This window comes from Accipiter gentilis, chromosome 33, assembly GCF_929443795.1.
Source record: "Accipiter gentilis chromosome 33, bAccGen1.1, whole genome shotgun sequence".
NCBI lineage: Eukaryota > Metazoa > Chordata > Aves > Accipitriformes > Accipitridae > Astur > Astur gentilis.
In genome coordinates, this window is record NC_064912.1 from 17,291,540 (window position 1) to 17,308,086 (window position 16,547).

The following is a 16,547-nucleotide window of genomic DNA, read 5'->3' on the forward strand; positions in this document are numbered from 1 at the left end:
AAGAAAATGCAACAGGTAGCATTTTAATAGCAACAACATCTTTAAAGTAGTCTAAATCTAATGCTGCTGAATGGGATGTACTAGGGAATGACCTTCCTCAGCTTCTTCTACAGTTGCTACACCACAGATAACAGAAATGCTTTTTCCCCCAGACCCATGCCAACTTTCTCAAACAGAACAGATCACATCTGCAATCTGTTGGTTACTCCATGTATCCTAAATAACACCTAAGGATCTACAGGAATTTTTTAATGATTTGGCTCTTTAGAACAACCAACCCACAAGGACTGTCTGGAGTGCAAAAACCAGAAGATGATGTTGAGGTTTTCTGTGAAAGTAGTTTATTTAATAGTGCCAGTCACAGCACTACTGTATCAAGCAAAACTGGTAACAAAATGTTAAGACCTTTCTTAATTTTGAGAAATTTTGAGGCACTTTATATTTGGTATAAAGTAATTCTTACACGGACGCTATTTAGAGTTTTGAAATTCTTAAGTTTACAGCCATCTGTGTTCCACCCTGAGCTGTAGGGACAGAGATCTTTCTTACCTTCCTCCCTTTTCCTCTTCACTCACTGTCCCCCACCCTGCTGCTGCCAACACAGGCGGCCAAAGTCACCAAAGCAGACCAGGATACGATGTCCCACCACCTGAATGAACCGGGGTTTCCCTCCACTGCTCTACTCTGAAGTCAGTGACCAAACTCCAGCCATGTCTGCTCTCAAGACCAACCAATCCCAAAGAACTGTTTCTCCCATTTCTTTCCAGATTTCCCTACACTTGCTTGCTGGAAGATGAGCTGTCATTAGTATCTGTTCTCTTGCTTTTATGCTGGAGCTCTGCTAATCTTAAACCAAAGGAAACGTGTACACAATCAAAACATACTTCTAATTTCTGCCTTCATATTTCCCACAACTTTCCTTTTACAAACTTCCAACAGTTAATGCCAACAAGAAACATAACTAAGGTGCTTAATGTCTCTATCCAAACTCTAGCTTTGCTGCAGCCCTCTTAACTCTTCTTTAGAGTTACTGAAGTAGAGGGACCAATGGACTACAATTCCATTCTCCAGTACCCCAAGTTGGAAAACATCCATTTCACCGTTGAAACACCTACCCAGCACCATATGAACACACCTTGTCTGCGCCAGGGGACAGCAACGAGCCTGCCCATAGTTTTAAGCTCTATGAATGCAGTCCTATCACACCTATCCTCACAAAATGACTCACCAAACAGCTGAGTCATTCCCTCTAGCATGGGAACGACCCACAGCAAGGAACCTGCAGCACTTTAGGGTAGAGAGCACTTTGCTTCTCTGGAGGACCTTACCTAAATTACACCCAGATGGATCATACAGTGATGTCTATACATAATGATAAAGTCCATGAATGCTATCTGTTGAGTACTCCACCAACCCTGTGAGGCAGCCTAATCATTTGTTGTCTTTGGAAATCTGTAGTTGATGGGATTGTACTCTTCCCAAATCCTTTCAAACTCATCCAGAAAAGGCTTCACGTACTCGGTGTCCTCCACGACCAGCACGTTCTCCCGGTTGTTCTGGATAGCTTGGGTGGTCCAGTTGAGGGAGCCTGTGATGAGAATCCTCCTGTCCACGACAGCAAACTTGTGGTGCATGTAACCGTTCTCCTGGTCGTGGCGCACCTGGATCCCTACAAAGACACAACCAGGCCTTTCAGCGAAGCTGTCACCCAGGCCACAGCCACCCCGAGCGCCGTGCCCTACCCCACACAGCCCCCTCGCCGAGGCGAGGCCGCCTCACCGGCGTGCCGGAGGAGGCCGATCTGGGAGCCCGGGAGCCCCATGTACTGCGCGTCGGTGACGACGCGGACCCGAACGCCGCGGCGGTGAAGGAGCTGGACAGCGCGGCCCAGCTGTGGGCTGGAGAAGGCGAAGAGGCAGATCTCGAGGGAGCGGCGGGCGGAGAGAAGATGGCGGAGGAGGCGACTGAGGGAGCTGTTGCCCTGCGGCAGCGGGCAAGGGCAGGGCCGGGCCGTCGTTCCGAGCCCCGCCGCCTCGGCCAGCAACGCTTCGGTGCAGCTGGGCGGTGAGGGGAAGAAGAGCACCTCGCGTACGGGAGGACGACGCCGCCGCCAAGCCGCCAGGGCCAGCACCGCCACCGCCGCCGCCGCCGCCAGCGCCAGGCCCGCCCGCCGCGGCTGCTGCGCGCCCGCCGCCCACATGCCCCCGGCCGCCTCCCCCGGTGCCGGCCCGGCGCATGCGCAGTCGCTCCGCGCAGGGGAGCGCGGTTATGGCGGGAAGTTTCCTGAGGGGAGCCGCCGGCGGCGGGTGTCGAACGGCCCCAGAGCCGACCGTCCTCTCGGTTCAGGGGGGAAACTTGGGCTGCTTCGGGGTGGTGGTGGGGGGAAAGGTGGCTGGGTGCTTCTGGATGAACCGAGGAGCTGCTCCAGGCAGAGACCCTTCCCCAAACACCAGCCGGCTCCACTCCATCTACTCAAGGGATCCTTTAAGGTGGATCCTGCCTGGCTGAGGTGACAGAAGTGGCAGAATTAAGGCAAAAAGGCTTTGGCTCTAAGTGCAGCACAACCAGCTGGTCTCTGCCCTGTCAGCCTGCAGCTGCGGCGCTCACCGCTCCCACCTCCCTCCCAGGTACACGCTGCTCGGCCACGCAGAAAAGGAAATCACGCCAGAGTAAAGAAAGTTCCTGCTTTAATCAGTTTGTCTTTGAGGCGTACCGTTTAGAGGGAAGGAGGGTGGTGAAAGATGGCTGCAGACAGGCTTTTTTGTTAATTAAGTAGTGCTAAGAGGAGCGTGCACATTCCAGCTATCGCTGACGGCAAAAGGAGCGCCTGCAGCCTAATCTCTGAGCTGCGGGAACTTGCCCAGACAGTTATTTGGTAATCCCATGTATAGATCTGTTCTGGCAGGCGAGCGCATCTGGTTTTAGGCTACGCAGGAGCCCTGGGTTCACAGACTTCAGCAACTCTCCCCCTTCTTTCTTGTGGGTATTTTACACCTGTTAAGTTAGTGGTTTCCCTGATCTGGCTCAAAAACTATACGTTACCCAGAGCCTGGCTGTCTGTGACACAGCCCTGTTTCGGACCAGAACACTGCGTACAACTGACCGCTCACAGAGGCACATGGAAGAAGAAGGTGAAGCCTCAAGCTTGACCTTGCGATCACTGTTTTGGAAGAAACCACATCTTTGTTCAGAAACATGGGCTTTGCTAACGGGTGCTTATGCACCAACTGCAGGTTAGATAGAGACTAGGTTTTAATGTTAGGGAAAGCTATTCTTAAACAGAAACAGTTCAGCAGTCAAGAAGGTCTAACTGCCAAATAATGTCTTGCCTGTTGTGTTACACAGCTCTGAATTGGACCAGAATAGCTTTCCAGTAGAAGAATGAAGAGCACTAGATCACGTACAAGGCAGCCACAAGAGCAAGCACCAACCTAGCACTAGGAATTCTGATTTACTAGTCCATGCTTTTCTAATTACTTCTGTCACTTTTATCCACCTGGCAGTGGGCTTTGTTCTTCCCTCATGACTAGCACCCAGCACAGAGGAAGCAAGATGCATATATTATTCAAAGCTTCCTTTCCTGTGGACAGAGCTTGAGCACCTCTTTTGTCTCATGTTTCCTTACTGACAGTTGGGAAATGCAAGCCTTTTTGCAAACCCTGAAATTAAATAAGTGGTTATTTTTTGAAGTAACAGAGTAATGCCTTTTTCCAAGCATCTGTTTGCAGTTTGAATATCCTGCAGATGTTTATGTCCAGTCAAGCATTTTCAATTAACATATCTGAGCATCTCTTGCTCCATATGTACAAGAAACTAATACTTACAAAGTTAAGAGGAAAAGACCTGTTAAATTCTGTAAATTAGATCAAGGCTGAGATGCAGGAATTACCTTGCGGATCAACAGCTGCTTCCCCCACCCCAACACACATGCACATTGAAAAATCAACACAAAACTAGGCTTTGTCCATTTTACAAAAATAGCTCTTAATGAGATTTAATGCCTGTCGCCATTTTACAGATGTTCCAGACAAAAAAATCAACCTGCATATTTTATATATAAGAACAGAACTCATGACAAGTTGGAACATCCCCTCTGAGCTTGAGTCTTGTTTGAATGAGTGTAGAAGGTCACCTGGTAAAACCTGCCTCTAGCTTGTTAAAAATGTCTATAGTAACGTCAAGTTTTCCCAATAATGATCTAGAAAAAAAAAAAAAAAAAGAAGACAAAAAGACTTCACAACAGAAACAGTAATTCCTTACAATACAGATAAGGATTATCTGTTTAGGTAATTAAAAAAATGCACCAATGTTTCCATGAACTATTAAGCAAAAATGGCTACTCTAGAGTTATATAAGAAGGGAGCACCTACAGGTTGGATCTTTTCTGCTTAATTTAATTACGAAGCTAGAAAACTATTTCTGAAGACAGAGGAACACCAGCAACCTTATCCTGGTGAGGTTATCTTCATTACCTGGAAGTTTTGCAACCACAGGCAAAACAAGGCGAGTATTTTACCCTCGAGAGAGGCAAGCAGGCTGCATTTTGAGACTTCTTATATTACAATTCTCCCTCCCAGACAAGATTTCCAAAGCAAATGCTGAAACTGTCTCAAGTTAAGATATAAATAAATAAAGTGGAGTGACAGGACTCTGATAGGATATCCTGACTTATGCTACAGCAGAAAATAGTCTCTTCTTAAATCCGAGCATAAAGTGGTTCGAAGTAATTTACATGTGAGCCATACCCTGTGATGTGTCACTTATTTTTGGTTCTTCTCTTGCACATTTAGGAGATTCATGTGGGATTCGGAGACATAACTATATCCACTCTCAGGAGTTCTGGACGTTGTCACAGGTATCCGAGTCTTGCCAATGAAATCTAAACCCGAGGTCTACTGCCACACCATAATGCTTAATGATGACAGTAGGGTATCTTAATTAATTCCTGCTGATTCTTTGAGTGTTGCTGTATTTTAGTCTTGAGTGTGGAGGTCTAGATTTAGAGCTGAGTTTCAGGACAGACAGCAGCATTATTTATTAGCACTTATTAATCCAGTCTCACAGCAATTAGAAAAGACTCGAGTCACTCTTCAAGTTAGTTTGAGGACCAGAAGAATAGTGATGAAGTTTCACTATCCGCCTAATGCACATGCTGCAGGCTCAGCAGTGGTAACTCAGGGTTCCCTGCGATTATCTGAAGGCAGCAAGTGAGGTTGGGCACCCTTTAGTTCCGGGACTCTGAGGACGTTGGGCTGCGAACGGTTGACATCAGGTGGGACTTGTATGTCTTGCTTAGGCCAGTCATCCAGAACTTGAGAAGCTTGACGTTGTCCTCCTCTGCAGCTCCCAGAATGCTCAGCAGTTTTTGGGTATCCTCCTTGGGTCTGCTGTCCACTTTAGTGAATTTAAAGAGGACCTTCACTTTACTGCAGAAACAAGAAACTCCTGTCACTACTCCAACGGACTTGCATGCATCAAACAGGAGTAAGCAGTAACTGTAGCTTCTCTTGGTACCTACTGCTACTAAATGTTAAGAAAAGCTTCAAACAATATTCCATGGAACCTACTCTCATGCTTTGAATGAAGAAGGTGGGGGGAAGCAGAGTACAAGAAAAGGGGGGATTAGTTAGGGGGATTACTCATTTTCAGTAGTAATACGCACAGTTTTAGTTTGTTTTTTTATTCTAGCGGAAAGTAAAACAATTAATTGTGACAACTGAGAATCTCCCTGGGAGACACACCTACTGCCCATCTGGCCTTCAGGTAAATTCACAAAATTGTAATGTTCCATGAATTATTTCACACGACTATCTGGTCTCCCTTTATAACTACTTGCACCTTTGAAATGTAGTGCCTGAAGGTGCAACCATGACATCCGTTTGGCATGTTATCTTTACTGGAATATAGCGCGCATTGACAGGCATAGATGTATTTGCATACTTAATCCTCATAATGTATGTAAGGCAGACAAGTATTGTCATGTAGGTAACCTACAGATGTATGAACTGAAGCGTAAAGGTTAAGAACTGCTGAAAGCCAAAAAAAGAGTTAGGACTAGAGTAGGAGGACTTTGATATTCTTAGCTCCCAACAGCAAAGTCAACTACTATCAATACTACAGCAGAAGTTACCTGACTACAAGTTTGTCCTGTACTCTGCTGTAACCATTCCAGGATTAGTGCCAAAGCTGTTTTCTCTGAAAGCAATGTAGTTGTACTTACTTCATCCATTCCTCCTTCAGGCAAACAAGGCACTGATCCACAACATCTACAGAAAGGTTCTGGTTGGTCAGGGCAGCTTCGATCTTGTTCAAGATTGTTGGGCCAACTACAAGATCAGGAAGAGGGGGAAATGGGCGAGAAAAAGGACACACATGTTATAGGTTACCCACTCACACCCTTACTAGTAATTGTTAGCAAGGACTAGTCCATTTATTTGGTGACCTGGGCCTGAATACCTGCTGGAATTACAGACAAGAATACACACTTGTTCTACCTCTTACTCTGTTCAAGAGCACTAGCCTTCGCTCATGTTTCATAGTACTTTGGTCTGGTGCATTAATGCAGCTTCCTCTATATGCAGAAAGCTACACTATTAGTAACAACACAGCCAATTTCAACACAGAATTTGGCTTGATTAGTCACAGACAATAATATTTCTCGAGTCAGGAAGAAACCTACCTATTCTACAAGGTGAAAAAATATACCCCCCAGTGGCCTGCCTTGATTTAATTTCGATGGAAGAGGAGCTAAAGACCATCCCGCTAGAAAAACACCTGACCCAAGAAGCAACATGGAATTTTGTGAAGGATCCTGGGATCTGCACACATGTTCAGGGGCCTTTGTTTTCTTCAGACCCACTTTTAAACTGAAGTTGTTTAGATTTTGTTGTTTCTAGTCCCATATCAAAAGCTCACTAAACAATGCAAAGTTATGAAAAATCTTCATGCCTTGTACAACATACATTCATATATATAAAAATATAAAACCTCAACTTCAGAGTCTCCACTTACTCTTGATTTAACGTTCCTCTTGTTAAGGGCAGTTCCAGGATATAGTATAAAAACAAACGGACAACCAACCCAAGGCATTCCTTTCCCGGACCGCTTTTTGGAATGCCCTAGGACGCTATTTTCCCAGCAGTCCGTGGCCTAATAAGTTTGATGCTGTGGTGGAGAAAAGACCTTTCAGTGACTATTTTTGTCCAGAAGATTCTGGACATGCCACTGGTTGGATGGAAAGTAGACTACTGTAATTATACATGTGGGATCTACAACAGAAAGAACACTACAGAGAGAGTAAGTCTTTGCTTTGCATTGTACCTGTACATTCAGAGGACAGAGCAGAAAGGATTAGTGACCTGCCAAGTGTTTGGAGACAGTCAATGAGGCCAGCTCATCTAAATGAAGACTTCCCAGAAAACATGAGACTGATGGACCTGACTCAAATCACACGTAGGTGCAAGTGCTCAAGTCCTTGAACAAAGTAGGCAAAAAAAAAAAAAAAGTCTAGGCATTTCTGTATCAGTCATACTTGTCTATCAAGTGGAACACAGGAGATGAGTAATGTCACAGTCCTTATAAGCTAGACATATTCAAAATAAACACACAAGTATTCCAGGATAGAAAACATTAATTGTGGGTTACAGAAGAATTTCCCCATAATTGCTACTATACTCATTACAGAATTCGTTACTCATTTCTGAAAATTAATAAGCAAAATGCTGATCTGGTAAAGCAAGCCCTTTGTAATTAAACAGACCTCAAGTAACAGTAACCCAGTTCTACCCAGACTTCCTTAAGGGCCAGTACATGAACAACATAAAAAAACCCAACAGTTAAAAGATCAAGATGATCTTTTAATCTCAGTGATACAGGTTCTTTCTGCTTTCAAATCACCCACCTCGATCTGCTGCAACAGGGCTACCACTGGTGACAACAAACTCATACTTGTTGAGGGACTGCTCATCATCAAATAGAGTTGGGTAGAGACTGGACCGGGTAGCAGTGCGAACTTCCACAAGGACCGCAAACTCTAGAGCAACAAGAGCCCAAAAGAACATGAACTGTACGAGCCCAGATTTTAAAATACAGCTAACACACCCTGCTCCAAGAAAGCACAGCTCTGTCAGCTTACAATATTTGGCCCAGCATTAATGTTTCCTCCACAGGCACCAGGACTGTCAGCTATAGTATGATCAGTGCTTAAAGCAGGTGTCACACCTTTCAACTACTGCGCAGGCAAGGGTATAGGGAAAAAAAAAATAATTAAGCAGTACAGGTTTTGGTTCATGCAGCATTGTTAGAATATCTGTCAATAGTTAATTTAAAAAAAAAATAATAAAAAAAAAATCTTGTGTCCTTTAACATAAGATGATAGGGAAAGAAGAGGGTTCTACAACAGGTTCTTACCAGATGATAATATGTGAGATGGAATTTGGACGTGTGGGCTAAGCCCTAGGAAGTTACACCGATACGCCTCTTCATACTGGTCACTGTAGGGGATGATCCGCACACAACCAACAGGCAGCATAGTCTAAAGAAGGAAGGAAACATGTGAAGAGAAACATGGGAGCTAAACCAGTAAAGTACCATTTTCTCCCTGACTTCCAGGGCCAGTCAAGACTTGGAGAACTGCTCAGGCAGATGCTCCTGATTTTGAGGATCAGAAGTATCTTGCTCAGCTTGAAAGACTATGCAGTTGCCGAGGACAACAAGACATCCAAAGGTTGGGGGTTTTTTTGTTTCTTTTTTTTTTGTTGTTTGTCTCTCTTCCCCAAACCACATCATTTAATATGCATTCTCCAAAAGATTACATGTCAGAGACAGCCTGGACTACTACAGAAATATATGTAAAAATAAGCAGTCAGAAAACAAAGGAAAAGGTTTCTACCCGTAGCACATCAAAAGCAGATTGGACAAGATCCATGTCTCGAGCTTTCCAGATAACCTGGTTCCCCATCAGAACATGCCAAGCCAGCATGCGGAATGCTGATGCCCCAAGAACCTGGAGGGGAAAAAAAAAAGAAAAAAAAAACAGAAAAAGAGAAAAAAAAAGAAAAAAAAAAAAAAAAAAGAAACCAAAAACATTCTGCATTGATTATGAAAATTAGTGAAATGTCCAGTTTGCCCTGAGAAATACATGAGTGCCACCTAAGAAAATGGCTAGAACTGAACAGCAGAAACAAACATGAAAATTTAGCAGGTCTTGTGCACAGAGTAATAGCTCTAAACCACAGCACCTAGATCAAGTATTTCTTTGACAAGTGTGAAAGGCATCCGACTATCATGCCAAAGCGATATTCGCCCCCATCTCTGGTTTCAAGAACAAACAGCAGCAAAGTACCACTTTTCCAACATGCCTAATCAATGATCCAGTTCGCTATCAAGCACTTTAAGAGAACAACAGTTTCATTTCTAGGTTGCTCCAGATTCTTCAGTGCTCTGGCTAGACTGCATATATCAGCCCACTTGTTGGCCAAATTAGCTGTTTTGTTAAGATGGACACGGGCCTGTTTGCAATGGGACCGAACAACTTCTATTAGATGACAACAACTTTCAGGCATTTCTCTGATCTGGGTTATGTTCACAATAGTGATTCAGGCACAGAAGATGAAACAATGTTCTCACACAAGCCTCCAAAGGCACACACTTGCAATACAGTGATGTAGTTCAATAGCTTCAAGCCTTCTAAATTGGGAGACAGTAGAACAAAAGGAGGCTGAAGACATAAAGCAGGTATTTGCCAGGAGTGTCCAGGAAAACAAGCTGGTGTGAAAACAGACTGCGGGTCAAATGCACTGAACTTTCCCCCTCAGTCAGGTAACTTGAAGCACTAGATAAAAGGTAGATCTGTACACAACCATTTGTTTTGTTTGTCAAGGAATTTTTTCCCTCTGAAACACTTTTGGTTTAGGCAAATAATACTTGGCTTTGAAGATGCTGCACAAACTTTGTATTAAACTGTCACTGCTCTTGGGAAGATGAAAAGTGCAGCATTTGAGAGAAATCATATGATCCCTTCCCACATGACCAATGATCACTAGAGGCCCATGTGATCTCAGAGGAAGGGAGCGTCCTCAGAGATGCAGTTAACACCGTGCTACTAGCTGTGCAGGCACAGTGTTGAACACAGAACCAGCAAAGAAGGAAATCAATGTATCTTTTCAAAAAACATTACCAGGAGAAAAGAGGTTGTTAGCTTGTGAATGCAGCATCAGAGTAACTGCTCCTCTCTTACCTGTCTCATATGCCTGAGAGAGCGAAAGACAGACAACCTTCTGTGAGCTACATTCCAGCTATTGCAATCTGGCATCAGAGATGTTTCAACTGAGCATTTAGATAGTTCCTGCCCTTCCACAACATCTGGCTGGGAAGAAGGCTTCTCTTCTTCCTCAGAACCATCCCAGCCTTCCGACTCTTCTTTCAGATCTAGCAAAAAAAGGCAGAGTGGTCATAAAAATTGCTGCTCTCTAGGAATGGGAACTGCCTTAAAAGTGCCTACACATGCTGCAGCCAATTGATTTTGGCTGTTTGTGGGAAGACAGAGTTCAGAACACAGTAACTGCAAGTACTAGCATCACAGACACACCTGAAGCGTTAATGAAGTTTATTAGTTCAGGCATAAGATAACCACTGAAGGGTCAAGAAGGAATTTTCATCTCCTACAGACCACAAAGTCACATCTTTTGACCAGCTATGTGTTCTATATCCATGTTTTAAAGGTCACGACCAAAGCTTTGAGGCAGGTTTTGTAGATTCTAGTCTAAATGGATTAATAAAATAATTCAATGCAAGAAAAAATTATGGTCCTTTATATTACAGAAGTTTTGTAGAAAAAGGAGCAAGAAGTCCATATGTTGTGGCTACAAATTCTTCTGGCTGTAGAGATTTACCGGGAGGGCCAACTCAGCCAGATAGAACAATAATCACGATGATGCAACATTGCTACTCAAGTAACAAACACCACATGTGTGTGCAGAGAGCCTACGAGGCCAAGGGCCTTGATTTCACATTCATGTCAGGGTCATCTCCATATGGCAGAGTGCATCAGCTACTGCAGAGACCACCACTAGAGTAAAGGTGATGAGAGATGGCTGTGCTTATGACACTGATGAAAAGACTTGGTGTTTTACTATCCAAAGCGTTCTCAGAAGGTTTTCCAGCTCTGGAAATGTCTATCTCACCTGCAAGTTTTTCCATCTGAACAAGGGTGTCTTCTGTTGGTGCTCCTTCCAGAAGCTTCTCTGTAAGTCGGCTACCACAAGCTTTCAAAAGCCTGGAGACATTGAAAGAAAGAGAAATAGCGTTCATTAAGCCTGCTTGCTAGGTGCAAAAAACTTGGTGCGATGAGGTCAACAAAAAATCCAACCACCAACCAATTTCTGTCTCCTTTCAACACATCGCTATGCTTTCCTTGGTGTGGTAACTATCAACACATCTTAGAATCACTGCCACTCAAAGTCACCGAAAGACCTACCATTTTGCAATTACTTTGTGCAACATACTTGTTCCCCATCCAAGTCACATGCCAGTGTTGCAACCCTCTCTGTGGCATCTTTCCAGGGAAGTTGGATGAGCAAGTCAGGCACTGGAGCAACCGGACTCCCACAGACATACTACTGTGCTAAATGGCTGCACCTCCCACACCGCCTGTTGCAATACACGGGCACTTCCAGGTGAACAACCACTGTATTTCAAGCGTGGATCCGACATACAACACACTGGGTGTAGGAGCATCTTTTCTTGCTTTCTTCCATACTAACTTTTATACTGCAAAGCCCTTCCATCTAGATAGACATGGCTTCCATTAGCAGCCACATTAGTAGGTTTACTTCACAACAGCAAGAAATTTTTTATGTCCTAAAGGCATCAACAGGCTGCTGTCTTTCTGTGCTTAGCTCCTTCCCATTCAGAGACTACTAAGCAAAGTCCAACTTACTATGTCAAGAAAAAACACCCAAACACTCAAATCACATTTCCACCCTTTCAGAATATGACAATATTCTCTTCATGATGGAGTTGTAGAAGCCAGATACACAAGTGGCATTACCAAGCAAAGGAAGTATGCAAACATGCCCACAAGTTTTCATCGTTGGTCAGTGACGTTAAGGAGCGGGCTGCATTGCCGTTCCGCTGGTGCAGGAAGGGAGTGAAGGCTGTGTTCATCCGCTGGGCACGCTGAGGGCACCCATACTGCTCTGCTTCAAACACCTACACCACAGAAGAAGAACAGTATGAGAGACTGAAAAAGATAAAATGCTTACCTAAAGCTGAGCCAAAAAAAGCAACAAAAATACGAAGTGAAAAGGCAGCGTGGCAGACCATCATCCAAAATACACTGTAAATTACGGGAAAAGAGAGGGAAGGGACATCTTATTCTTCAATTGACTAAAATTATCATTAAGTAACACTTGTGCTCCAAAACCATTGTCCTTCACAACTTTAGTCACTTAAATTTCTAACAGAGCTACTGTCTAGCAGCTAGGTCTGCGAAAAGTGTTACAAATGGCTTAAAATGAGAGAGGCACCCTTCTCTCCTACACCCCCCAATTCACACCATCCTCTTATCCCTTTTGTCAACCTTAATGACCACCTGGGCTGCAAAAAGCTGGATCGGCTTTTTGACTCAGCTGTAAATCAACTACCATAAAGTTTTACTAACTTTGAGTCAAATGGACTCTATGCACTGACCTACCTTAAGTGCTTTGCCCTGAAGCTCATCAATGATGCCTCTGATTTTTCCCAACAAGAAAGGCCAGGAGTTGATGAGGTAAATCCGATCCATCATGATAGTGATGATGCTGTACCAGCGCTGGAAACCTCGAGCCAGGCTGTCTTTGATAAAGAAGGTGTGGCTGAACACAAAACCATGCTGTTCATCTCCGAAAAAAATAGGGCCTTCACGTCCTGGGCAGACCTGAAGGGGAGGGACATATACATCGAAGTAGTTAAGCACATCATGCAGCCGAAATGACAATAAACTGAACAAAGCTTCTTGCTCTTTAACACATACTTGGTGAATACAACAAGCCTTTTTCAGGCTAATATCCAAAACCCAGGGTCAAACAGATTTCCAGAGGTACCCTACAAACACTACAAAAACTTCAATTTAACTGTATTTTAAGAATTCAGCTCTATTCAACTACGATACCGTTAAGAATCCACAAGGGATTTTGCTGAACCTGACACAGGATCAATCTGTAAGATTCTCCCTTCACTTCCATGAGATACTGAATGTTAACGGTCTACAAAGATCAAGTATTTCTTGGCACTAAACAACAGATTCCAATGTTTTTACAAAAACAGTTTATCTTACAAAGAAAAACAATAAACACATAGGAGCAAAAAAAAAGAAAGGGAAATTTTTGGTCTCACGAGCTGAGAGGAAGGAACCCCCAAGGTTATCAAAGATCAACCTTAAAAATTACCATCAATCTCAGAATGAACAGACTTGTGTGTGTCTGTCTTTCCACCTCCATTCCCTCCTTGTTTCAGGCTGCACAGAGCAACCAGGATCAGCAAAGCACCATCTTGGATTTGAAACAATACATAAGGCCATAAACAGGTTTTCTCCCTGTGCTCCCAAGGCAGTTACCTCACAGCTCAGACTGCGAACACAGGCCTGGCGCACGATGCTGAACAGCTGAGGGTGGTTCGGGTGTTGGTGACTGACGTACTTGATTGAAGTTTCTTTGTCGTGGCTGACATATCCAGGATGTCCTCCTGCAAGAGAGCGGCAACCCTGAAGATAGAAAAGCAAATCCAGCCATAAATGAGCATGCAGTTATCTAAGGTTTCCAAAGGCCTCTGCATATTCCCTTCAAAACGTAGGGAAACGTTACTTACACAAATCGATAAGAACTTAAATACTTAGAAGACAAGAAATATGAATCAGGATCAGGATTTGAACCCAGCTCCTCACATAAAATTCTGTGTGATACACTTCCCTTACTCTTATGCTCATTTTTCATTATTTAATTTGATTGTAAACTTGGTGCTGGCTCTACAAGCGGTAAAATTTGGTTAACAGCAGCTGTGAAACCAACTGGACTAATAAAACTGGCCATAACCTAAAGGAAAGTAAATAACAAATACTTCAGAACAAGTACTAACAGTAGACAAGTGTGAGAACAACAGAGAACGTATATTTTCTCTATTGTTTTAATTGCTTTTGCATTTTTTTCCTAATCAATACTGCTCTTAAAATTACTATTAATAAATGACCAGACCTAATCTAACAAAGGAAGTGCTCTTCAAGGATAAGGAAAGCACTTCTCAGCCACAAGAGAATAACAGATCACAGGGCTTAAAGACACCTCAAGACACCATCTTGTCAAGGTCTATACACTCCACAACAGTTCCTTCATCCTCTTGTCATGGATCATTACAGTTCATGAGGACTTAGAGGTCTTCTGGTACTAACAGTCACATACAAAATAAGTGCACTTCACTTTTATTTTTCTTCTCTCTTAAACAATGCAATTTGCCTTAGAGATTCCAAGAGCCTTTTAGTTAAGCCAAGGACCACGGATGTCCGCATGCAGACCTTCACACTTGCCTCACACATGTCTGACTTCTTTGGCCCTGGGCTGCTGGAATCGGCGCTGGCACCTTCTGCTGGGCTGTGCGAGCGGATCCGGCTGCTCATCTGAATACCACCTTCCTCCTCCTCTGCCTGCTCATTCTGCCCAGAGATGTCCCCGCTGCTCGCGCCTTGGGGAAGCGGTGAATGTAGAACCTCAGTACAAAAGAGGGTGCGAGGACCGTGGAGCTCACAAAAATGGCAGAGGGCAACAATAGCATTCATAGTGAGAGCTCAGCACATGCGCCAGGCCTCCTGCGGGCAAGGGAGAAAGCACACACTATCAGCACAGCAGATATTAAAGCGTCTCTTAGGCCCGACTGGTGCCAGTCCTGCTCTGTATCCTTCCAAGGAGCAGCTGGCCTTACGCTTAGCCTAAGCGACCAGCACAACTCCACCACGCAGTGCCCTGAAGAAGGACCAAGCCTTCGTGCCCTGGTGGGACGGGACTGGAGCTAGACCGATCCTCCCGCGCCCGGGTCCCTGCCTCTGAGCCGGGTACACCGCAGGTCCCGCGGCGGTGGAACGGGACTGGGCCGGACACCCCCTCCCCGTGCCCGGACACCTCCGGCCGTACAGGGACAGGCCGGGGTCTGACAGACCAGACCTCCCTGCCGGGCCCGGCACAGCTTCCTCAGAGGCCTCAGGCCGCAACGGGTCGGGACCGGCCCTGCTCAGCACCCCCCAGACCCGAACGCCTCAGGCCCAGCCGGACCCGGATCTGGGCCGGTCTCCCCTTCCGGGCCCTGACCCCCCAGCTCCGAGACCGGCCCAGCCCAGGCTCCCCGTACCCGGACGCCCACGGCCCGGTCCCCGCTCACCGCGGCTCCGGGCTCCCCCGCCCCGGCCCGTCCCGTGTCCGCGGGCGCCTGACACAGACTGACCCACCGGCCCGTACCATCCCTACCGGCAGCTGGGGGGGGGGGGGGGGGAAGAAGAGGGGCAGACAGCTTCCCGGCTGCCTACCCGGCGCCGACAGGGAGCAGTGAGAAGACGGAGCAGAAAGAGAGAGAGAGGGAGGAGGAGGAGGCCGTTCGTACCGCCGTACCGAGCCAGTCCTTCCCGCCGCTGTCCCGAGGAGCCCGCTCCCCCCCACCCCCCTCCCCGGGTGCGGCAGTGACTCGGCCCACGGCCGCCCTGTCCACAGTGGCTGGGCAGAGCTATTACCTCTAGACGAGAGGGGGGAGCTGAGAAGATCCGGGAAACGCCTCCTTCCTTCCCTCGCTATCCCCGGCCCCACCGCAGAGACCGGACAACGGCGTCCCAGCCTCGAGAACCGAGAGGGGACGAGCCGCCGCCTACAAACCCGCGGGCGCCGCATCGGGAGCGGGCTCCGCTCCACACCCCCACACCCCCCCCGCTTCCCCCTCCAAGTAGTGCGGGCCGCATGGCGGGTCACGTGACCGGCGGCTTCCGAGAGGGGACGCGGGGCGGGCCGTGCGCAGGCGCCGTGCGCGGGAGGGGCCTTGCTGAGGTGAAGCGGCCGCCAGCGCCCGGCCTGGGGCGGCGGGTCCCGGGCGGAGGAAGGGGGCTCGTAATCGGGTCCCGCAGAGCCCCTTTTCCCCTCCCGTCTGCCCCCACAGCAGGCTGGGCCCCGGTTCTCCGTTAAAGACACCGAGTGCAAGGACGGGCGGCAGCCATCATCTGCTTTAATTCCTTAAACTACTTAGAATGTGAGATTAAGGCAGAGGAAGGATCCATGAAGTATTCTCGTTCCCCACTCATTTATAAAGCAGGTGTAGTGCGAGATTTACGCAGGTAAAGCCCAGGTTAGAAGGGTGAAGGAAGGGAGCAGACGGGAGTTACACAAGCCAGTTCTAGGCTCTTCAGTAGAGATCCCCTCTCCATTAAACTACTTCAGTTTTTCTTTAGGGTATCAAGTTTTATTAGAGGATTATTCATCTCTAGAAAACCATGATAGATAAATCGAAGTTCATATGAACTATTAACCCTTTCAGGCTTCAAC

General features: G+C 46.1%; 2 protein-coding genes across 8 annotated transcripts; both read right to left on the minus strand.

Annotated features, from left to right (window-relative positions):
• Nucleotides 1-318: 318 nt before the first annotated feature.
• On the minus strand, nucleotides 319-2,200 carry PLD6 (phospholipase D family member 6). The gene is made up of 2 exons (XM_049791381.1): nucleotides 1,780-2,200; nucleotides 319-1,669 (listed from the first exon to the last, which is right to left on the minus strand). Exons 1-2 carry the CDS (start codon nucleotides 2,198-2,200, stop codon nucleotides 1,428-1,430), a joined length of 663 nt encoding a protein of 220 aa, XP_049647338.1. The 3' UTR covers nucleotides 319-1,427.
• A 470-nt stretch (nucleotides 2,201-2,670) lies between these two features.
• Nucleotides 2,671-15,929, minus strand: FLCN (folliculin). Of its 7 annotated transcripts, none has more exons than XM_049791360.1 (12): nucleotides 15,749-15,929; nucleotides 14,558-14,836; nucleotides 13,595-13,741; nucleotides 12,695-12,916; nucleotides 12,050-12,210; nucleotides 11,184-11,275; nucleotides 10,238-10,428; nucleotides 8,891-9,004; nucleotides 8,410-8,533; nucleotides 7,901-8,032; nucleotides 6,221-6,326; nucleotides 2,671-5,426 (listed from the first exon to the last, which is right to left on the minus strand). In XM_049791360.1, the coding sequence occupies exons 2-12, from the start codon at nucleotides 14,804-14,806 to the stop codon at nucleotides 5,225-5,227; spliced, it is 1,740 nt and encodes a 579-aa protein (XP_049647317.1). In that variant the 5' UTR covers nucleotides 14,807-14,836; nucleotides 15,749-15,929; the 3' UTR covers nucleotides 2,671-5,224. The 7 variants fall into 7 exon arrangements, with proteins under 7 accessions (XP_049647317.1, XP_049647316.1, XP_049647318.1 ...); XM_049791359.1 differs by lacking the exon at nucleotides 15,749-15,929 and adding an exon at nucleotides 15,622-15,682; XM_049791361.1 differs by lacking the exon at nucleotides 15,749-15,929 and adding an exon at nucleotides 15,630-15,676.
• Nucleotides 15,930-16,547: the final 618 nt, after the last annotated feature.

What these genes read in the sequence shown, in the direction of transcription:
- PLD6 (XM_049791381.1), bottom strand. Translation starts at nt 2,200, where the DNA reads ATGTGGGCGGCGGGCGCGCAGCAGCCGCGGCGGGCGGGCCTGGCGCTG. An exon ending in CGGCCTCCTCCGGCACGCCG is followed by an intron (nt 1,670 to 1,779) that starts GTGAGGCGGCCT and finishes GTGTCTTTGTAG; the next exon opens with GGATCCAGGTGCGCCACGAC.
- FLCN (XM_049791360.1), bottom strand. Translation starts at nt 14,806, where the DNA reads ATGAATGCTATTGTTGCCCTCTGCCATTTTTGTGAGCTCCACGGTCCT. An exon ending in TTGCATACTTCCTTTGCTTG is followed by an intron (nt 11,276 to 12,049) that starts GTAATGCCACTT and finishes CAATGTCTCCAG; the next exon opens with GCTTTTGAAAGCTTGTGGTA. An exon ending in ATCTCACATATTATCATCTG is followed by an intron (nt 8,033 to 8,409) that starts GTAAGAACCTGT and finishes TTGTTGCTCTAG; the next exon opens with AGTTTGCGGTCCTTGTGGAA.